This window comes from Epinephelus lanceolatus, chromosome 18 (assembly GCF_041903045.1).
Source record: "Epinephelus lanceolatus isolate andai-2023 chromosome 18, ASM4190304v1, whole genome shotgun sequence".
NCBI lineage: Eukaryota > Metazoa > Chordata > Actinopteri > Perciformes > Serranidae > Epinephelus > Epinephelus lanceolatus.
Window position 1 is genome coordinate 1,379,863 of NC_135751.1, and position 23,659 is coordinate 1,403,521.

The window sequence follows — 23,659 nt, forward strand, 5'->3', positions numbered from 1 at the left end:
TTAGGGTTGTCAAAAGTATCGATACTCTGAAAAGCATCGATACTCAAAGGCTGTATCCGGATACAATACTAAATACTAAAAGTATCGATACTAACAGTGCACGCCACCTCAGCGCCTGTCGGGTGCGCGCAACGGGTCCGACGGACACGCGCTGTGCAGGCAGCTTCTGGCAGGCACAGAGCCCTCGCTGCAACCCGGCTTGTTGTCGTCGCTGTCCATGCATGCACACATTTCTGTTGCTGTAATATGGCCAGCGCAGCTGCAGGAGCATCAGAGCAGCCATTTTTGGTCAAAAATGATAAAGGAAAAAGCGCTCTTTGGAAATAATTAGTGAAGTGAACACAGCATGCTGCAGACGGCAGGTACAGCCCCTCCCGTCACTAGCAGCTGAGCAGCTGGTGTCGCCAGCATCAAACTAAAATATAACTTCTAACGTTAATGTGGGAGCTAAGCAGAAAACTTTATCAGTCATGCCCGTCTTTAACATTAATAGACAATGTTAGTTTAACAGGACAATGCAATTATGTGTGTCTGAAAAGTTATATTAACCGTAAAGTCACAGATTGAAGCTGAAAAAACGTTTGGTTTCCTAAACTACCAACTCTATTTGATCAGCAACGGAAATATGGTGCCAATTCACCAGAAGCACAGAAAATAAACAGGGCTGTAGATAAATACATTTGTATGGACAGATCTTGTTTCTGGTTGTTATTTATTTTGGGGGGATTTTTTGTTGTTATCATTGATGTTACTGTTCTGATCTTTATTTAAAAAATGACATGCCTCTTAATTTTTTGCTGCTGTATCGAAAATGGTATCGAGTATTGAATATTTTCCTGGGTATCAATATTGACGTGTTGACAGGAAAGAGGCAGAGGAGAAAACCGCAAAATCACTTGGGGCAGTGCGGGCGGGGCATCAAGGCCACTGTGGCCTTAGGGCAGATATTTTTTTTCAAGGGCACAGGGCCAAATGAGGAGGGCACGAGAGCCATGGCCTGCGTGGCCCTCGTGAAATTCCTGCCCTGATACAATCCTAGGACAGTAAGTTGTGACTTGAGTGTACATCGTCCAATCTGTCCCAAATTTCTCATGCTTGGTAAGAGTCCTGCCCTGCGATCCAATACCCATACTACCATACTATTTAGTATGCCAGAAAAAGAATTAGTGTGTCCCAATACATAGTATGTCAGATGCAGTATGCCAAAAGTACCAGGATGTTCTACTACATCCGGTCACATTTCGCAGTATGCATGTCAGCATGCTTCTTTGGCCATTCTGACCCACAATCCTTTGCGCAGCGGAAGTTACGTCACACTGAGCTGCGTGTACAACCAACGCCCACACTTCCTTTCATACATGGCTTATTTAATTTGAGATACTAAGACACTACATATTGGGACTGCAATGATCTGATTATATACTGTCACATATCATACAGTTTTGCAAGAACACGGTTACAACATTCAACTTTACTGTGATTATAGTATAATCAATGTTAGGGTTCAACTATGACTACAATATAGAAGATTCTACCTGTTCAGGCAGTGGTGTAAGTGTGGTATAAATAATGAATGAATATGACTAAATATGAATACACTATGGGCCAGGTATGAGCAGTATAGACTAGTAAATATATGAATAGTAAAAGTCAAACACATATTAAGTAATGTAGTAAGAATGTGCAGGTATGTTACACTACAAATAAAAGTAATGTGAATGTAAGGCTGCTTCACGTGCAGACAGAATATAGTGCCAGCAGCTGCATAGCGGTAAATATATTTAACAACAAACATCTGCCAGCAACAGAGAGCTGTGTGTGAAGGGGTTAATATGCCTACTAGTGACTAGTTCAATAGACAGGTCACTAATAATAGGCTTGGGACTGTTTATTAGAAACAACAACATACATTACGACATAACAGCAACAGAGCTCTCCGGCACCTCCGACAGTATGCACGACTCTGGCGAGCTCGACGAGAGGAGATTTGCTGCATCTCCGAAGTACAACAACATAAAATATTCAAATGTGGCGCTATGGACGGAAGTGAGCAAGAGGGTCGGAGTTCAGGGAGCGATGTGATGGCGGATGTAGTGTGTCCCAATAGTATGCATACTGCATGCATACTGCATACTACACTACATACTTTTTAAGGGCAGCTGCAGTACATACTTAAAGTATATAGTAGAAGTATGCGATTTGGAACGCAGGGCTGGCTTGAGGACATCTACATGTCAGTATTGAGTCAAAGTAACTGTGCCACCTACTGGCAACAGGAAGTAGCCTAGGCCTTGTGTGACAAACACCATTTAGTCTACGCAAACTTGATGTTGTGTGGCCCATACTTGGCATACAGCAACATAATACATGTTTAGTGTGTACTCTCTAGCACAACATGGTGGATGAGGAGGTGGTGCAAAGTTTGCATAACGTCACTTCCAACACCACGCATTCCATACAGGCAATAAATTCTTACTCTTGCGCACTGTGTCCAACAGTCCTGTAAATGCATGGCCACCTGAACTGCCGTCCCACTGGTACCCCTGATGTGTGGGAAGGTGTAAGGGTCTGTTCATAGCTGCTTGCAGCTTTAAATGAAATTAAAGCTGTGAAGAGGCACTACATTCTGGTGGCACTGTGAAGATGTAATGAAATCAGTTGGACACTAGATGTTGTCCCCCTGAAGATGATCAAAGAGGTTGTTATGGAGCTAGAACAGTCTCAAAATGAATAAATGCACACTAAATGCACAAAAAGGGATTCACAAATGTATTTGGGGATTTATATATAGGACTCAAAACACACACATTTTCAGTGCACACAAAAATGTTTCATTCCATAAGTAAAAGAAAATCCACATATAAAAATAAAATTTATAAACATATTTGTGATGCACACACAAATATTTCTTGTTTTAAATATGTACAATTGAAATTCACAAATGTACGCATGTAAAGGTATTTGCAATTTTCATCAAATACATATTTGGAGGTTGTTACATTGATATATGAACTGTCGAACCTGCATTTACAAAGTGCTTTTAATTTGTAAACTTCCCTACATTTGTGTGTGCGAGTTTTGAGACTCCCCTGACGTGACTCGGATTTACAAATGCATTTTTTCTAAGAGGGGATTGTCTGCAGCCAATCAGATGTCTCACTCCTTTACAGCCAATCACGAGTGCCTCCCTACGAGGGGTGTTATATAACGTCATTAAAGGTACCTGGTAGGCGCATGTGGGAGTAAGGTGAAGCTGCAGTACCGGAGGCTGCAGTTGCAGGATCGCAGTTTCAGGACCGTTTAATTTTCCGAATATATTAACAACCAACCCATGCACAGTAAAATTACATAACATATATAATGCAGGGAGTAGGCTATATAATATGGAGGTTGTTATTTACGTGACAGCACCTGAAAGCAACACAGGCTGACGTGTCTGTGTGCGCATCGGGGCAGAACTCCGCCATGTGCGATACAGAGAGCAGAGAATTGTAAAGGCGCGACCATGTAGAGACAGAAGTGGCATGATGTCATGTAAATAACATAAATAACATAAGGCTGTTTAGTTTGTTTAATAAAAGGACAAGGTATAGACCTGTTCTATAGGCCTGGATATGAAGCATCCGTAGTGTCAAATATTTTTTAACGGTAGTTTCTAAACAGCTAAGATGGAAACGTTTTTTTTTTTTTCTTTTTAAATCCAGCAGCTGGGGGCATTTGCTTTCAGAACTCTCTCCGGCAGGCATTCTAGCCTCTAAACTTTTCTCTATGGCTCTAGCATGCCTGTGGTTTGCAGCGTGGAAATGGGTCCCAGCTGAAACACTTTACTGCCGTGCACATTCTGGACGTTGTTTGGGCTATTCACTGGTATTGAAGTATATGAAAAATTCATCATATCGAAAATAAAGACTGGTTTTCGGTATGAACCGGTATACCGGGGAGCCCTACCCTGAAAACTTGTTTTCCAGATGTGTTGATTCTTGAACTCAAAGTGTACTACAATAATAATATTTTTTTAAAAAAAGGAATAAAACAGTCTTTTTATAGCCTGGTTGATCATGGTCATGATTCAAATGTTGACATTGTTTTACCTCTGCCCCTGTCAGGTAAGAGCAAGGAAGCTGAGATCAAGCGGATTAATAAAGAGCTGGCCAACATTCGCTCCAAGTTTAAAGGGGACAAGGCTCTTGATGGCTACAGCAAGAAGAAATACGTCTGTAAGCTGCTCTTCATCTTCCTGCTCGGCCATGACATTGACTTTGGACACATGGAGGCAGTCAACCTGCTGAGCTCCAATAAGTACACAGAGAAACAGATTGTAAGTCTGCTACTGGTTGTGATTTGTGTGTTTAGCGCTGATTGGTGGAGTTTTGTATGGGCTTTAACAAGAAAAGAATTTTCTATGTTAACTCAAAGGTTATTATAGTCAACTAAAACTGAACTGAAAACTAAAACTAGGTATGAAAAACATTAGTTAACTGACATAAAAAGAATAAAAACTTTTGAAAATAAACTTAAAGCTAACTGAATCAATATTGTATTTAAGCAAAACTAACTAAAATAGAAAAAAAATGACAGGACTCCCTTCAAAAAGTGTTGTGTTTGTATCATATTTATTCTGAACTAAATCTTGGCCCTGATGAATAATTAGGGCTGGGACAATATGCTTATCTCCTGATTCGATACTATCACCATACTTAGGGTGCCAATTCTATATTGTGATTCTTAAGTGTTGAGATTCTGTATGTATTGCAATTTGATATTTCAATTTATTCCGATTTTCATTTGCTTTTTATGCTTCCACGCTGGCAATTGCCGTGGCCGCATTATGTTTTCAGGTTTTCTGGAGGTATGGGCATAAGTCCATCTAATTCTCATGAATACATTATCTCAAGAATGCCTTTGGGGGGGAGGGGGACAAACGGGCACAAACGTTCCCCCAGGCTCAAGGATGAATTGATTTTAATTTGGTGGTCAACGGTCAGGGTCACTGTGACATCGTTTGTTGCATTCTTGTGAATGTGATATCTTAAGAGCACCTGGAGGGAATTCCCTCAAATTTGACACAAATGTCCACTTGGACTGATTAGAATTTGGTGGTCAAAGGTCAAGGTCACTGTGACCTCACAAAACATGTGTTTGACCATAATTCAGGAATCTATATTTTAAGTATGACAGAATTTCACAAAAGTGTCAAGACATCAAAATTATGATGTGATGACATTATATATCCAAAAGGTCAGCTTCACTGTGACATCATAATGTTATGCAAAAACACTTGTGTAGCCATTACTGAACATCGTATCTCAGGAACAGAAGGGGAGACATTTGGTCAGATACTTAATTGGTGACACTCATCTTGGGTATCCACCTTGAAACTGCCGTTTGTATAGATCTTCTGTGCGTTTGAAGCATCCATGTATTCACAGACATGGATGTAAACTGTAAGAGAAACTTCAGTGGTTCACCGGGCGATAACACTTGTTTAACACTAGACCATGGCAAAAAAGTTAAAATGTGCACTTCTAGAGAGTGTTTATCAAAGAACATATTTCCAAAAACAACACACATCATGTTTCTCTTAAAACCTAATTGATAATAATAATAATAATAATAATAAATTTTATTTATAAGGCTCCTTTCATGGCACTCAAGGTCGCTGTACACCAATCAAAAAATACAGGTAATACAATTAAAACACATCTAAAATACAACAGAAAAACAGTGCAGAGTTTGCAGCAGAACATTAAAAGACAGAGGAAACATTAACACTCATACGCCTGCCTAAACAGATAGGTTTTGAGGTGGGACTTGAAAACTAAAATGGAGTCAATGTTCCTGATGTCATGGGGGAGGGAGTTCCAGAGACGAGGGGCAGAGTGGCTGAAGGCTCTGGACCCCATGGTGGACAGACGGGCTGGGGGGACAGTCAGGCTGATGGAAGAGGCAGCCCTGAGAGACCGGGTGGGGATATTGATGTGTAGGAGGGCAGAGAGGTATGAGGGAGCGAGGTTATGGATGGTCTTATATGTATGGAGGAGGATTTTATAGTTAATAAGGTGTTTGATGGGAAGCCAGTGGAGTTGATGTAGAACTCCTGATTTTTCTTATATTTTTGCATATTTGTCACACTTAAATGTTTCAGTTCATCAAACCGATTATAATATTAGACAAAGATAACCGGAGTAAATACAGAATGCAGTTTTTAAATGGCGATTTCATTTATTAAGGGAAAAAAAGCTATCCAAACCTACCTGCCCCTATGTGATAAAGTAATTGGTCTGGGGCTGCTTTGCTGCTTCAGGACCTGGACGACTTGCCCTGATTGATGGTACCATGAATTCTGCTCTGAATTCATGCTGAAGGAGAATGTCTGGCCTGCAGTTTGTAACCTCAAGCTCAAGCGCACTCGGGTTATGCAGCAGAACAATGATCCGAAACACACCCGTAAGTCCACCTCTGAATGGCTTAAAAAAAAACAAAATGAAGGTTTTGGAGTGGCCTAGTCAAAGTCCGGACTCAACCCTGAATGAGATGCTGTTGCATGACCTTAAACAGGCCGTTCATGCCCAAAACCCTCCAGTGTTGCTGAATTAAAACAATTCTGTAAAGAGGAGTGGGCCAAAATTCCTCCACAGCGATGTAAAAGACTCATTGCCAGTTATTGTCAACGCTTGACTGCAGATGTTACTGCCAAGGGTGGCACAACCAGTTATTAGGTTCTGGGGGCAATTACTTTTTCACATCGGGCTAGGTAGGTTTGGATAGCTTTTTTCCCTTAATGAATGCAATCATCATTTAAAAACTGCATTTTGTATTTACTCGGGTTATCTTTGTCTAATATTAGAATTTGTTTGATGATCTGAAACATTTAAGTGTGACAAATATGCAAAAATATAAGAAATCACGAAGGGGGCAAATACTTTTCCACAGCACTGTAAATGGCTCATCCTAAGGTAACAAAAAAATAATTCTTCTTTTCAGTAGGCTAGACACTTAAAAAAAAAATCCTTATTAGTAATTTACACCAATCAGGGAAAACATTAAAACCACTGACAGGTGAATTGAATAACTTTGATTTTTTTGTTCCAATGTATTGTTCTGCTGCACGTTCCACCCACTCAAACACTGTTGCAGGCCAAGTACCCCCTCTCGTACCCTTGGCTCTGACCTGTTGAGGCATGGACACACGATCACTGGGAGTGTCCTGCAGTGACTGGCACCATTGCGTTGGCGGCAGATCCATTTAGTCCAGTGGGTTGTGAGGTGGGACAAGGGCACGTGCCACAGATGCTCATTCAGATTGGGACCTGGGGAATTTGGAGGCCAGGTTGACACTTCAAGGTCTTTGTCACATTCCTTGGGCCATTCCTGAGCAATGTTTGCAGTGTGGCATTATCCTGCTGGGGGGCCCCTGCCACTGGGGAGTACTGTTGCCATGATAGGTAGGTAGGTAGGTAGATAGATAGATAGATAGATAGATAGATAGATAGATAGATATTACTTTATTGATCCCAAATTGGGAAATTAGTGTGTTACAGCAGCAAGTAATCAAACAGTATGTGGACATTAGAATATAGAAATATAGAATATATACAAAAATGAGTATTACTAAAATTTGAAATATACAAGAAATATATAGGAATAAGATAAAATGAATAAATATCAAATTGCAGGAGTAAAAAGATCAAACTATATACACACAGTCAGAAGTGAGGTAGAGGTTGTAAAAAAAATGTGCAAAATAGCTACAAGTGTGCAATTGGTTATGACCAGCAGTTCAAACAAATGGTTGTAACTTAACTATTAAGCTGTAGAGGAGAGGCTGTAGAGAGCTGTGAGTCCTCTCTGTCAGACAGAGGTTAGGTGTTAAATAGCGCTATGGCTTGGGGGAGGAATGATTTCCTGTGTCTGTCCTTGTGACAGCGAAGCTATTACAGTCTGTTGGAGAAAGAGCTCCGCTGTCTGTCCAGTATGTGGTGAAGAGGGTGGTCAGGATTATCCATGATGGATAACAGTTTGTTCAATGTCCTCCTTTCCACCACTGCTTCAAATGAATCCAGTTTGTGGCCAATCACAGAGCCAGCCTTCTTAATGAGTTTCTCAAGTCTGTTGGTCTCACTGGCTCTGATACTGCTCCCCCAACAGACTACAGAAAAGTAAAGTGCACTGGCTACAACAGACTGGTAGAAGATCTCCAACATCTTGCTGCACACATTGAAAGATCTCAGCTTCCTCAGGAAATAGTCTGCTCATCCCCTTCTTGTACACAGCATCGGTGTTGGCCTTTCAGTTCAGTCTGTTGTCTAAGTGGATGTCGAGGTACTTGTAGTCCTCGACTCTGATGATGTCCTCTCCCCTTATGCACAGGGGTTGATAAGCCGTCCTCTTCCTCCTGAAGTCAATCACCATCTCCCTGGTCTTGGCCATGATCAGCAACAGGTGATTTCTTCCAGCCCACTCCACAAAATCATCCACCAGTGCTCTGTACTCCTCCTCTCATCCATCACTTGTACACCCAACCACTGCAGTTTCATCAGAGAGCTTCTGCAGGTGGCATGACCCCACTGAAAGTATGTGGTGTACAAAGTGAAAAGAAAAGGAGACAGAACAGTCCCCTGTGGAGCTCCTGTGCTACTAACCACCATGTCAGACAGGACACTGCCCAGTCAGACAAACTGTGGTCTGTGTGTCAGGTAGTCGGTAATCCAGGAAATTGTGGATGTGTCGACCCTCATCGCATGCAGTTTCTCCGTCAGTAGCAGTGGCTGGAAGCTCAGGCTCAGGTTGAGGAGCTGTTGCAGAACAGGAGACAGCTGGCTTGCACAGGTCCTCAGAACCCTTGGGCTGATGCCATCAGGGCCTGCAGCCTTACTTAAGTCTCTCCAGCTGTCTCCTAACCTGGCCTGTAGTCACAGTCATGTGGAGGAGGGTGCATGATGTTTCCTCCGGTGTGTGGGAGGGGGAAGGGTGCTGCAGAGATGGTGTGTCTGTGTCCAGAGAGCTCACCGGGGGGGGGGGGTTAATAAATCCCTCACCTTTCTGTTGGAGCTTGGCCACTAGCTTCCTCCTGTAGGAGTCCTTGCTCTTTCTCAGCTTCCCTCTCAGATCACGCTGTGCCCTCCTCAGTTCTTCCCTGTCCCAAGACCTGAAGACTTTGTTCTTATTGTTCAGGTGGCTGGTGATCCATGGCTTGTTGTTGGGATAGCAGCGCACAGTCTGGGTTGGCAGGGCAGGGTGGTGTTTTCACAGAATTTGATGTACTCTGTGCAGTCAGTCATGCTGTTGATGTCCTCCCCATGTGGCTCACAGAGAGGGCTGTGGCACTGTACGCGTCCTTAGCATTTGCATACAGGATACAGGAGGTCCAGTGTGCTATTGTCTCTAGTGGGGCAGTCAGCATACTGATAAAATGTTGGAAGTGTTTTGTCCAGGGTGGCATGATTGAAATCCCCAGTAATAACCACAAAAGCATTTGGGTGCTGAGTTTGGAGCCATGAGACTGTTGAGTGAATGACATCACTCGCTGCTGCTGTATCAGTTGAAGAAGGAATGTAAACGGCAGTAACAATGGTGGACATGAACTCCCTCGGCAGATAGTATGGACACATTCCCATAGCTAGCAGTTCAATGCTACAGAAACATTCTTTCATGTGAAAATGTCCTGGGTTACACCACCTCCCACTCACATATAGTGCAATCCCCCCTCCCTTCTTCTTACCGCTCCGGGAAACATCTCTGTCCGCCCGTACAGTCCTGAAGCCGGGTACCGCCACGCTGTGGTCCGGGATATGCGAGTGCAGCCATGTCTCCGTAAAACACAAAATGCTGCACTTACGGTATGTCCTCTGGGTCTTTAATCAGTGTGGCAAGTTCGTCCATCTTATCTCCCAAAGACCTCACATTCCCCAAGATGATCGCTGGGATGGCAGGTCTATATTTCCTCCTTTTCTCTCTTAGTTTGGCTCAAGCTCTGCAACCCCGGTGGCAGCAACTCCCCCAGGATATCAGGCCTCGCCCCCGGCAACAGCACAGGTTTACACAGCGTGATCAGCTGTTCTCGCGTGTAAACAATGCTTTCGCTTCTCTCAGCATGGCTCTCCGTTACAAAGAGTAGCAAAAGTAACAAAATAGCTGAGAGAAAAGTTACAAAACTATGCAAAGCCATTGGCCCTTAGTTACTGCTCCTTGTATATGACAGGAAACACGCGAACAAGACAAAAAGTTGACGAAAAAAGACAAAAGTTAAATCATATGGCAGGAGCTGCTGCAACAGGCTGCCACCTAGCATGGCGCTATCTTGAGGGGGGGTACTTGGTCTGCAACAGTGTTTTAGTGGGTGGAACGTGTCAGGTGGTATCCACATGAATGCCAGAACCAAAGGTTTCCCAGCACAACAATGCATTGGAACAAAATAATCAAAGTTATTCACTTCACCTGTCAGTGGTTTTAAAGCCTTTGGAAACACAACTTGAAATAGTAAAATGCATATATTATATCAAAGTCGAGTGTCTCATTAATCATCCACAAAGTCTGAGTGAAAATAACCATTAATAGCTATTAGAAAACCTGGTTTAAAAACAGCTCATTTTGCTGTTTAGACCACTTGCCAGGACAGAGTGGGCATGGCAGATAACGCTCTGATTGACAGCTCCCTCGTTTTGATTGACATCTCCCTGGCTCAGCAATGGCTGCCACAAATTTAATCCAGCCGTACATGTTTGAGCCCTCTGATGATTCAGAGGACGAAGCAGAAGCTGAAAATGATTCCTTTCAGGTGGTCACTGAATGGTAAGTTTCAAAATGTTTTGTGATTCATATTAATGTTACTTCGTAGAATAGTTAGCATAACTTTTACATGCAATGTTACAGCCAGGCTCCACCGGCTGCAAACGTACAGCGTAGCGTCGCGGCGTATTCATTTGGGCTCCGCTGACTGCGTACGGAAGCGACACGTAGAGAAGCCAGCGGGGTTGTTTACCGTTTGCTGAGCCGAGAGGCTGCATGTAGGCTGCATGAAATGTTAAAGCATTTTCCACCTAACTTATTACATATATTTGAGTTACGGATAAACAATAGAAGAGCCGCTTAAACAGAGTTGTCGCGCCGCTCTCGTTGCCGGTGGAGCCGCTGTAATTGATTAACGGGGGCGAGCTGCTTTTTCTGATAATAGCCTTTTTCATTCAAACACATCCAGTCTTAATAGATTAAATATGTCTTTACTCTGACACACACACCAACCGTCAAAGCGGGAGAGACCGGTGCCGGCCGGCCGTCTCTCTGGCGTTTTATTGAAGTATTGGCCCGCCTCAAATAATGTTCCCCTCCGGCTAAAATTGTGTTCTTTCCCGCAGCATCACCTCCGCGATTGGGGATATGTTTATGCGTAGCAAAGCTAACTGCTTGGAGTTGGGGTTAGGGGTGAGGAAGGGTGCACATTACGTCCCCTCCCCACGAGTCGACACGGGCAAACCCAATTTCAAGAATGTACAAAAACTTAAAAGACAGATATTTCGAATTGGATGGAAACAGATTTCTAATTGTTTTACATGTTTAATATTATGTACATAAGACCCTAAATTACATAGTTAGAAGGCTATTGTGGATTTGGGTTTCCAGAGGCTTTAATGTTTTGGCTGATCGGTGTATATTTAATTTCTGCAAATATACAGTGGGTACGGAAAGTATTCAGACCCCTTTAAATTTTTCACTCTTTGTTTCATTGAAGCCATTTGCTAAAATCAAAAAAGTTCATTTTATTCCTCATGAATGTACACTCAGCACCCCATCTTGACAGAAAAAAAACAGAAATGTAGAAATTTTTGCAAATTTATTAAAAAAGAAAAACTGAAATATCACATGGTCATAAGTATTCAGACCCTTTGCTGTGACACCCATATTTAACTCACATGCTGTCCATTTCTTCTGATCCTCCTTGAGATGGTTCTGCTCCTTCATTGGAGCCCAGCTGTGTTTAATTAAACTGATTGGACTTGATTAGGAAAGGCACACACCTGTCTATATAAGACCTTACAGCTCACAGTGCATGTCAGAGCAAATGAGAATCATGAGGTCGAAGGAACTGCCCAAGGAGCTCAGAGACAGAATTGTGGCAAGGCACAGATCTGGCCAAGGTTACAAAAGAATTTCTGCAGCACTCAAGGTTCCTAAGAGCACAGTGGCCTCCATAATCCTTAAATGGAAGAAGTTTGGGATGACCAGAACTCTTCCTAGACCTGGCCGTCCAGCCAAACTGAGCAATCGTGGGAGAAGAGTCTTGGTGAGAGAGGTAAAGAAGAACCCAAAGATCACTGTGGCTGAACTCCAGAGATGCAGTAGGGAGATGGGAGAAAGTTCCACAAAGTCAACTATCACTGCAGCCCTCCACCAGTCGGGGCTTTATGGCAGAGTGGCCCGACGGAAGCCTCTCCTCAGTGCAAGACATATGAAAGCCTGCATAGAGTTTGCCAAAAAACACATGAAGGACTCCCAGACTATGAGAAATAAGATTCTCTGGTCTGATGAGACCAAGATTGAACTTTTTGGCGTTAATTCTAAGCGGTATGTGTGGAGAAAACCAGGCACTGCTCATCACCTGCCCAATACAGTCCCAACAGTGAAACATGGTGGTGGCAGCATCATGCTATGGGGGTGTTTTTCAGCTGCAGGGACAGGACGACTGGTTGCAATTGAAGGAAAGATGAATGCGGCCAAGTACAGAGATATCCTGGAAGAAAACCTCTTCCAGAGTGCTCAGGACCTCAGACTGGGCCGAAGGTTCACCTTCCAACAAGACAGTGACCCTAAGCACACAGCTAAAATGACAAAGGAGTGGCTTCGGAACAACTCTGTGACCATTCTTGACTGGCCCAGCCAGAGCCCTGACCTAAACCCAATTGAGCATCTCTGGAGAGACCTGAAAATGGCTGTCCACCAACGTTCACCATCCAACCTGACAGAACTGGAGAGGATCTGCAAGGAAGAATGGCAGAGGATCCCCAAATCCAGGTGTGAAAAACTTGTTGCATCATTCCCAAGAAGACTCATGGCTGTACTAGCTCAAAAGGGTGCTTCTACTCAATACTGAACAAAGGGTCTGAATACTTATGACCATGTGATATTTCAGTTTTTCTTTTGTAATAAATTTGCAAAAATTTCTACATTTCTGTTTTTTTCTGTCAAGATGGGGTGCTGAGTGTACATTCATGAGGAATAAAATGAACTTTTTTGATTTTAGCAAATGGCTGCAATGAAACAAAGAGTGAAAAATTTAAAGGGGTCTGAATACTTTCCGTACCCACTGCATTATACTAAAAATCTAACCATGTATTCATTGTCAAATGTTGGTACTTGAAAGGTTTTGGTTCAGCTGGTACTCAAGGCATTGACCTTATGAGGCCCTAAAGCTTATGGAGAGCTAATTTATGTGATCATATTGAAATCCATTTTAGAACAACATATCAAACGCTTTACTCCTGCTCTGTTGGAACACACTGCACACATCAATTTTGACAGAATAGAGATCAATGACCTGTGTGTCATCACCTACATACTGGCCTGAGTCGCCCTCAAAGTATTATCAGCTAGTAGACAGTGTTGTTTTAATACCTACAATACTTCAGAGCCCTACCTAACCTAGACTTACTTTCAGGTCCAAACCATTGGCTCCTGGTCAGATCCGACTTACTGGCCATGAGTTTTGGGTCTGTGTAAGTGCAAGCACTTCGTCCTCCAGTTTCAGTATCCATAAATCAAGCGAGGGTCCTAAGGACAGAGGGATGTCGTATGCTGTAAAGCCCTTTGAGGCAAACTGTGATTTTCGAAAAATTGTTGAATACTTGGCACGATTTTCGAATAGTGTTTTTGCTTGTGTTGCCCATCCCTAGTAAGTAAATGACTGAGAATTGAAGATATAGTCCACAATAATGTGGACAGTGACATGAGTTTTGACTGCAATACGTTTGAAAGATTTGAAATAAAACAATGAGCTTCAAGTATGCTGCAGGGGATTTTTATCTATACCTTTTTGGATGTATGGATTCAGCAGGACAGTGGGCCTCTTGCATACAAACAAATTTGCTCCTAAGTGGTATATACAAGTGATTTAAGAGAGTTTTGTAACATTCACCAGTTTTCTCTTACATAGCATTTTCTCTCATTTTTAACTGATTTTTCTTGTGGGCTAGACTTCACGTACGAAGAATGTACAGATAATCTACATTTCTCCTCAGCGGAAAAACACTTGTTTGACTTACAGTGCCTTAATTGGATGGACTTTGGAGATTAATATGATACCCAAATGAATTCCTTGGAATGCCATTTGAAATGTGTATACATAGTTAAATGCTCAAAATGTGAAAGCAGAACAAAATACCTCAGTCACTGTGACTCAACCCTGATTTTGTGGGATGGACCGTTTTTTTTTCAGGAACAGGAAATGCTAAGTAAGCAGAATAATGTTGAGTTGAGATCCTTGTTAGCGTAGTTGACTGCTGTACCACCAAAGACAACAGAACTCAGACGAATTCTTTCAGTGCCTGTGTCTTGGAATGTGGACACATTCACATTGTATAGGAGTTAATATGTAATTGAGATTTGGGATCGCAACCATAAACTAAATGTTCTGATGACAATGAGAGGTCCTTAAACGTTTGATCCCAGGGTTGTTTAACACACACAATAACAATGTTTGACTCAAGATTGGCCTTTACCTGTTTCATTTGAAGACATGCATTTCATAAGAAAGTAAGCAGAGCTGCACTGGCAGATGCCAAGGTCCAGTAGAATCTGTCGCTTTACCTACTCTACAGAGCTCAATAATAATGAACCACTGTGTCTGTTGGTGATCTCCATTATAATTTATGTGCAACTGCAAAAAGTGATTCAAATTGAGCAGTGCAACAGCTAAGGCAGTACAGAAGAAGACTGCTTGCTACTGAACATGGTTGCAAACAACACAGGCTAAACAAATTTAGGAAAAATCAGATCAGCATACATTTAATGAAGAAGGAAAGGTATTTTTCATGTTTGTTATACACACAGTGAGTTTTGGTGACTAATAAGATGTCCCCAGTGACTCCTAGCACATTTGGTGCCCAAGGCGGTTGACGATGGCTGCATTCTGCATTGCTGTAAATTAAAGCACTGTGAGTAAAAACACCTGTGTGACAGCTAAGGTAAAACAAAGTATTGGATCAGGTTCTATCTAGCTCAATGAAGCCAATCCCGGTCAGTTAAAAAAATGCCTTAATTGGCCCCAATACTGATCCTTGAGATCAGATCGGGACACCCCTGACTAATAGTAAATGTAAACAGAACTTTGGTTTGTTTACAAGAAAACTCCACAGCACCACTTTTTAAGTCAATATAGTTAAATCAAAGCAATTGTGGGGTGTGGGTGGCTTAGTGGATAGAGCAGGTGCCCCATGTACAAGGCTGTTGCCGCAGTGGCCCAGGTTTGACTCCAGCCTGTGACCCTTTGCTGCATGTCACTCCTATGTCTCCCCCTTTCATGCTGAACTGTTGTATCAATTAAAGGCAAAAAATGCCCCCAAAAATATCTTTTAAAAAAAATCAAAGCAATTGTGGCACCCACATGGCGACCGTGAATTGCAAGATCTCTGGTTCATGTCCAGCTGGGGTCCCTTGTTGCATCTTTGTCATATTTCCTATCATCTATTTAATGTCTGGCAGTGAAGGATGGGGAAAAAAAACAATGCAGTCAAATCTAGTCCTGTAACAAATCTTCTCCAGGAATGTTCTAATTTTCAGTTTTTGCTGAATCTGTTTTAAGAGTTGATTCAACTTAATGGTCATTGTGGAGGCTTCAGTATGTGCTGTTGTTTAACTGTATTGTGTTATACTCAAAGGTAGGGCTGCACAGTATATGCGGTAGACGGTAGAAATGATATAAATTTGGCCCACGGTAGAGATTTGCGCTCTACCGTCCTATCGTCGATGACGTCATCGCACCTACCTCAGTGTGAAAATGGCTGCGAGCACAGAGACAGCGGAGCAAGAGGAGCTGGTTCACGTCCGTGATTTAGCGTAGCACGTGTAACATGTGTTGCTGGAGAACTTGTGAGTGAGTGAGTTAATGTTTTATGAACAGGCCCGGACTTCTCAGACTCTTTTAGCGACTTACCGCTCAGAGGGAACTCATTCAGCGACTCCTCTGGCAGCAGCACAGCGTCTCTCCCTCTCCTCTCTCGCCGTGCGCACACAGGAGTTGGTTTTCGGCAAGAGAGTTTGTCATAAACCTTTGGTAATATAAACCTATGTGACGCTAGGGGCTCCACAAAAAACTCCATATGTGAATGTGTGATAGTTGTGGTATCATAGCAGCCTGTCACAGGTTACAGCGTGATGATTAGAGGAGAAATGGCAGAGCATAAAAGTCCAGGTGGAAAACACACAACTCAGTCATTTAGGATTTTGCTAAAAGAAAGAAATTACCTTTTGATATAGATCCCAGGGGACATTTTGCACCATAGAGTACTGGGTTTTAATTTTGAGTTTTGAGATCTGCATTCTGCACAATAAATGCTCTAAAAAATACATTATATCTTTGCTTTTGTTGTTGTTGTTTTTTTTATTATCAATTTAGCTTTGCTAAGGGACTACAAAACCCATTCAGAAACACTTCTATTATAACTTTTACACTTAAATTTATACCGCGATATATACCGTTACCGTGAAGGGATTCGATTTATACCGTGATATGAATTTTAGGTCATACCGCCCAGCCCTACTCAAAGGTGTTTCTAATGTTTTGTCCATGCAATTAATTTATAGGGTACACTAAAATGACATTGTCAGTATAACAAAATGCAAGCCACTTTGTAGGAAACATGCAATAACTGAATTCTTGTTTGTTGAACAATTATACCGTTATGCCAAAACTGTGACTTCACAGACCTAATCTAAGCACCAGATGTTAATACCTCATGACTCTGCAATGTGGAAGTAGTAATGTTTTGGCACCACCCACTGGTTAATGTGGGATTATTTTTACTCTCCACACACCCAAATAGCATAGGATCATGATGTGGGGACTGTAGTCATGGATTGATGTTGTATATGCTAGTTGCTAGCTCATTTTTACAGATATTTTAGATTTAGTCTCAGTCTTGAGATGAAAATGGGAATTAGTTGTAGTCACATTTTAGTCATTTTTGTTTAGTGTTTGACAGGTTTAAGGGGTGGTGTACGAGCACACACTTACTGATCATCATTTGAAAAGTTCAACAATTCTCTATTTATTAGAGATGTACCAATACCACTTTTTCCTTCATGATACTGATTCCGATCCCTGAACCTTAGGTATCTGCTGATACTGAGAACTGATCCGATACCAGCACGTAAAATAAAAATAGATGACATATGAATTGTTGTATGTCTCAACTCCTAAAACTCTATGTAAAATATTAAGAAATAAATACATAATAGTAGAATGAATGCCATAAAACTTTTTTTTTGTTATCCAGTGTCGACACAGATCAAGAGAGAGGTGAAAGTGCAGCCACACAATTTGGTAAAAAAGACATTTTAAAGGCTACAGTAGAATGTAGGGCTGCGCAATATTGGAAAAAACTGACATTGCGATATTTTTTTATTTATTTTTTTTTTGCAATATATATGTTGCAATATTAAAAAAATACAAGAATTTTCACCAGATGACTCAAAGTAAGAAAATTAAAAAATAGTGGCGGGGCTTTTACTCACCTCAACTGCAGAGGCTACCAGCTTCATTTGAAACCGACTACATTATAGACGGTCCGTTATTTATTAATCCTTCTGTATCTTTATATTTTTACTTTTTATCCGCTCCTGTTGCCTTGATAAAGTTAATGCATGGCGCCATCATTTCAAACTCAGCACTTCCTGAACTTGTTTTAAATTAAAAGCCCCTTATAATCTTGGCTGAGAGAATCCCTCCATTTTCTAAATAGGCTTTTATTGTGAAACATTTGCAGGAATTTGTTGTGGAGAAATCAGTGACTTTTATGTTTACGTACGGTACTTCACATGTAGCTCCTGCCATCTGCTGGCACTTTTTAGGTGACTACAACAACATTTCGGCTGGCACATGAACAGACACAGTGACTCAAATAATAATAATAAAAATAGGACAAGAATAACCCGATGACATCACACACGTCGTGAAAGACAACCGGGGATAATTGGTGTGTACCATCTTGTAGTGTGTCATGTCTGTCGGCAAAGTCACGGCACGGTTTTATGACTCCACAATCATGTAATGTGACATAGTGACTTTCAGAGCCGGCAGAAATGTTGTGTAGTGTGTACCAGGCATAAATCCTCCTTTACCGTTTCTCCCTCTTGCATGTAGCTCATTTTCAGTGTGTGACTGCAGCGTATGCATGAGAGGGGGAGGGGCTGCTGTTGTGAGAGAGAGAGAGAGAGAGAGAGAGAGAGAGAGAGAGGCGAGCGCAGCGGAGCATCAGAGCTGCTTTTCTGAAGCAAAACAAAAGTTTGCATGTTCTTAAAAAAGAGCTCTCAAAAACTTTGACACCACAAACAACTAATCTGAGATGACCAGGATTAGAACATAGGTTCATTGCAAACTCTGACTTATCGATCTCACTGTTAAGAAGCAGAGAAATAACTTAATCAAAGCCTGAATTCTATCTTCATCTGCAAGATATTAGTCTGGAGGTTTAGACTTGTGTCCTCTCACAGAGTTGGTGATTAAAACTAAACTTTCATCTCTGTCAGAGAAAACTGATCTGAGTTCAGACTGTTTACTTCCAGCACAGCTACACTCACAGATAACTGAGGCTCCTAACTGCCTGTCAAACAGCATCAAACCATAAACCCTCTCTAATCTGGTCTGAGTGGAGTCCTGCAGGGATCAGCTGTGAAGTCCAATGGTCGGTGGCTGCTCTCCAGAACTAACTGCTAACAGCCACTGCTGCAACTAACAAACTCCACAAATCCATTCAACAGCTCCACCAGGAGGCACAGATGGCTAATTATTTACTCCTGAATTACAGCTCACAACTCGCACCAACAGCTGACACTACTCTGCCGAGTGTTTTCGCTGGCTAGCGAAACATCCTTGTGCCTACTGTTTACTGGAGTTTACCAGCGTGTCACTCATGTTGCATTTGAAGGTAATTACAAGCACGGCTGTTTTCGGTCTTTAATGCCCATAGTCCACCACTAACATTTTCGTCACGTCTTGTCAACGAAAATGAAACATAGATTTAGTAGTAGTTTTATTCATCAAAATCTATTTTTAGCCATCTCGTTTTTGTCATGGAAAAAAGGGGGTGAAGAATTTTCATCATAGATTTCATCAACAAAACTACCAATGCAGTCTACCCATTAATATCAATTAAGGTAAACCTTATATTGGAAACACCTCTCAGTATAAGGCAATGCAGTTCAACGGCAGCAAAACTGAAGCTAGAAGAATATCATGGCACACACACTGAACACTATTTATGTTTTCCTTCTATGCTGTTTTAATGCCTTTACTGTTTGATGTCATTGCTCTCTCATCTCTGTTACTCCAGGGCTACCTATTCATCTCAGTACTGGTGAACAGCAACAGTGAGCTTATACGTCTGATTAACAATGCCATCAAGAATGACCTGTCCAGCCGCAACCCCACCTTCATGTGCCTGGCGCTGCACTGTATCGCGAATGTGGGAAGCCGCGAGATGGCTGAAGCCTTTGCTAGTGAGATCCCTCGGATCCTGGTTGCTGGGTGAGTGTGACTTCTTCTTTGGAAGGTGGGGAGGTAAAATGAATGATTGTCATCCTCAGTTGTCTTTGTTTTTGTTTCTCATGTTTTGCTGTGAGTGGTTATCCGTCATGTCACCTGACATAGCTGTGACATGACTGAGCTACTGATAATGTAAGTGTGTTGCACCACAGTGATACCATGGACAGTGTGAAACAGTCAGCTGCTCTGTGTCTGCTGCGGCTCTATAAGACCTCTCCTGACTTGGTGCTGATGGGTGAGTGGACATCCCGCGTGGTACACCTGCTTAACGACCAACACATGGTGAGCACAGTCCGATTCTGAAATTGATATTGAATTTATGAAACCAGTTGCATCACTGGTATCCACTGAGCTGTGATATATCAGTGGGGTTATTACTTTCTCTCTTGTGCATGCATGTGTTTGGGTCTGGTCTGGGGTTTAGGGTGTGGTTACAGCAGCCATCTCTCTCATCACCTGTCTGAGTCAGAAGAATCCAGATGAGTTCAAGACCTGTGTTTCCCTGGCCGTTTCCCGACTTAGTAGGGTGAGTGTGAGAGTGTGTGTGTGTGTGTGTCTCATGAACAATCAGGCGCAAAAAGAATTTTAAATAGTTATTGATCAGACTTATTATTGTTTTTTCCTTTTTTGTGTGTGTCGTCTGTGTTATTTGTGACCAAATTCTGAAATAATCACTCTAAATTGTTTTCATAGTCTCACAATACAGATTTTCTGAGATGTTTGCAGCATGCATCCCTGTCAATTTAAAATGTTTCAAAAGAGGTATAACCTTTAAAAATAATGAATGAACAACACTTTGGATTTATATGTTCTTTATCTTGATACCCAGAGATGCTTTACAAAGAACAACAAAATAAAGGGGAAAAAAACAATGCAAAGATGAAATAAGAAGGAAAACAATGCAGGGAGGGAGAAGAGGAGCACAGTTTTTTAGGGGTTGTAAGCAGTTTTGAATAGGTGTGTTTGGAGGGATTTCAGTGAGCTTCACTTTGCTGAAACCATTAAGCAGTGTCTTGCGTGGTTATAGTTTTGACTGACCATAATATGTCCTAAAAAAATTCTGTTGGTGCTCCAGATTGTGTCGTCGGCCTCCACTGACTTACAGGATTACACCTACTATTTTGTCCCTGCACCGTGGCTCTCCTGCAAGCTGCTGCGCCTGTTGCAGTGCTATCCTCCACCAGAAGATGGTGCCGTCAAGGGCCGTTTGGTAGAGTGTCTGGAAACCATCCTTAATAAGGCCCAGGAGCCACCGAAGTCCAAGAAGGTGCAGCATTCCAATGCCAAGAATGCTATCTTGTTTGAGGCTATCTCACTGATAATCCACTACGACAGGTGAGTACTCTGAGCAGGTGACACACAGTGAAAAGTTATAGTATTTCATCCAGTAACTTAGCAGTGTAACACCTTCACTGTATCCTCTGGAACCTGAGATGACTGAAGATTACAGAAAATTAAAATAATTTAAAAAGACCTTGAATATCATGATGAGCTACTTGTGTGTGACTAATGTCAGAGGAAATAAGAATTCAAAAACCTCTTTTCTGAGTGATGTTCTTTGAAGACAAAAATCCATTCATTTGTCAAATATACAGTGTGAAATGTGCCATGTGGGCTAGCAAACTAACTAATGGGGACATGCACTTTGAGCCGACAGCATGGGCTGTGTGCAAACCTAAGATTTAAAGTGAACAACTCATTTATCAAAAAAAATGTTTTGCTGTAAAGAACTAATGGAAATTGATTGATTAAATCTCCTCAGTTAACATGTTCAGTCAAGCTACATGGTAACAGTTACCTAGCAAAAACCAAACAATAACCTCTGGGCCTGAAAAAATGAAGCCAGTGCAGAAGTGCCACAAGCTGGAGTTCCTCAAATGGCCACTTCAGGCCAAAGACCCCCATGTTAAAATGCCCAACGAAAGACAGCAACCTCTGCATCACTTTTCAGGCCCTTCAGCTCCCTCAGTTGTCTCCACCATTCAAAAGCTGCACCGATGTTGATGTCTGGTTTGTCCTCTCACTTTATCCAAAGCCTTTTTCGTCGCAGCCTTTTCTGCCTCTGACTTTCTTTTCTCAGCCTGTTTAGTGGGGTGAGCTGTTACAAGTAACGCTGGAAGTGGTACTTTTGGCTGCATTTTCTCTGCCATTGTTCAGCAAACTCCTGCTAACTCTGTATTTCTGCTGAGGAGTGTGCTGAATATTTCCGGCAACGGTGACACGTGATGAGTACATGCAGGGAGGAGGGAGGGAGGGACAGAGAGGGGCTCGGGCAGGACGAGACATGAAGGCATCTGATTGGTTCTTTCCATTCGCACTGAATGGCAGGGATTGGTCAGAGTTTGTACAGGCCTGCAGCTGCCACAGAGGTCAGATTTTTTTCGTTCCTTTTTCTGAACACATTATGTATTGACTACTCCCAGGATGGAAGGACCATTTCACCCAGTATAACAAGAAGTGTTTCTGAAAAGGATTACCAACTATAGCTTTAAATGTCTTCTGTTGTGATCTGATGCTATATAGAAAATAAGACAAAAAAAAAATATCAGGAGCAGCAGTCATATTTCATGCATATAGGGGAAACACTGCAGATCCATCCCTCCCTCCTCCACAGCTCCAACCTCTTGTCCAAACATGGTCACTACTCCAAAAAATAAGATGGCGAAGGCTGAAATAACAAACTCAAGGATTCTAAACAGGAGTCCTTAAACCAATCAGTGACATCACGATGGCTACATCAATACACTTTATGGCAAACACTTGCAGAACGTGTGTATAAGTTATGAACTGTGTACTTTGCTGCTTATTACAGTGCATGGTTACAGTTCAGTTAAATGGGTGTACTTTTAACCAACACATGCCACAAGACCTAGTGTTGCTGTTTTATGTGGACCCCCCCACCCCCCCACCAAACTGTAAAACTAGGCAGTGCTGATCAAATTCAATCCTAGATTCTGCTACTGTATTGTGTATTTCTTGCCTGAAATATTTCAGAAACAAAATTTAGTGTACTGTTTAGCTTTACTATGAGAGTTTGAAAACAGAAGGTGGGCCCCATACCAGGGGTGTCACAATACATGTATTCGTATTGAACTGTTCGGTACAAGGCTTTGCATGCAGTATACAAAAAGAACTGAACGATACATTGTACTATTCTATTATATTTGGAAAATAAGATATACAGCTTAAGCTGTGTTTAATATAATGTTCTCAGTGCCACTGCGCTCAACAAGGCAGCCCACAGGACAGAGCAACATGCCTGCCTCTCCCACCCCCAAACCAATTCAATTCAATTTCAATTTTATTTATAAAGCCCAATATCACAAATCACAATTTGCCTCACAGGGCTTTACAGCATACGACATCCCTCTGTCCTTAAGACCCTCACAGCGGATAAGGAAAAACTCCCCAAAAAAAACCCCTTTAACGGGGAAAAAAAAAAACGGTAGAAACCTCAGGAAGAGCAACTGAGGAGGGATCCCTCTTCCAGGACGGACAGACGTGCAATAGATGTCGTACAGAACAGATCAGCATAATAAATAATAAAATAATAATAATAATAAAAACCAGAACATTCTACTCCAGTGAGACACACTGGGAGGCAGCTACGCTAAAATAGCTTACTGCAACATGGTTAGTAACACCATTAACAGACCAGAAATAGAAGATCCTTCAATAACCTACAGGTCTGGTGTTTGGAGCCATTTCAGTTTCACTGTGAATACTGAGGGTGATGAGAGAGAGAGAGGTGGATAAAAACACACAGAGCCAAAGAACGGGCTACAGACTCTCCTTAGCTGTTACTCCAGAAACACAGTAACATGCACAACTACCGAGTTGAAGAACGAGCCGCTGCACAGCCACAGACTCTCTGTAGCAGCAAACCCAGCAGCACACACAGTCACA

At 42.0% G+C, this 23,659-nt stretch overlaps 1 protein-coding gene across 4 annotated transcripts in view; it reads left to right on the top strand.

Moving 5' to 3' along the window:
• ap2a1 (adaptor related protein complex 2 subunit alpha 1) overlaps positions 1-23,659 on the top strand; it is a 112,344-nt gene that overhangs the window by 22,057 nt on the left and 66,628 nt on the right. For all 4 annotated transcript variants that reach the window (XM_033644780.2, XM_078161417.1, XM_078161415.1 and 1 more), the window contains exons 2-6: positions 4,107-4,318; positions 19,542-19,735; positions 19,906-20,035; positions 20,178-20,279; positions 20,829-21,088. In XM_033644780.2, coding sequence (XP_033500671.1) covers positions 4,107-4,318; positions 19,542-19,735; positions 19,906-20,035; positions 20,178-20,279; positions 20,829-21,088 — 898 coding nt within the window. The remainder of the gene's footprint in view (positions 1-4,106; positions 4,319-19,541; positions 19,736-19,905; positions 20,036-20,177; positions 20,280-20,828; positions 21,089-23,659) is intronic.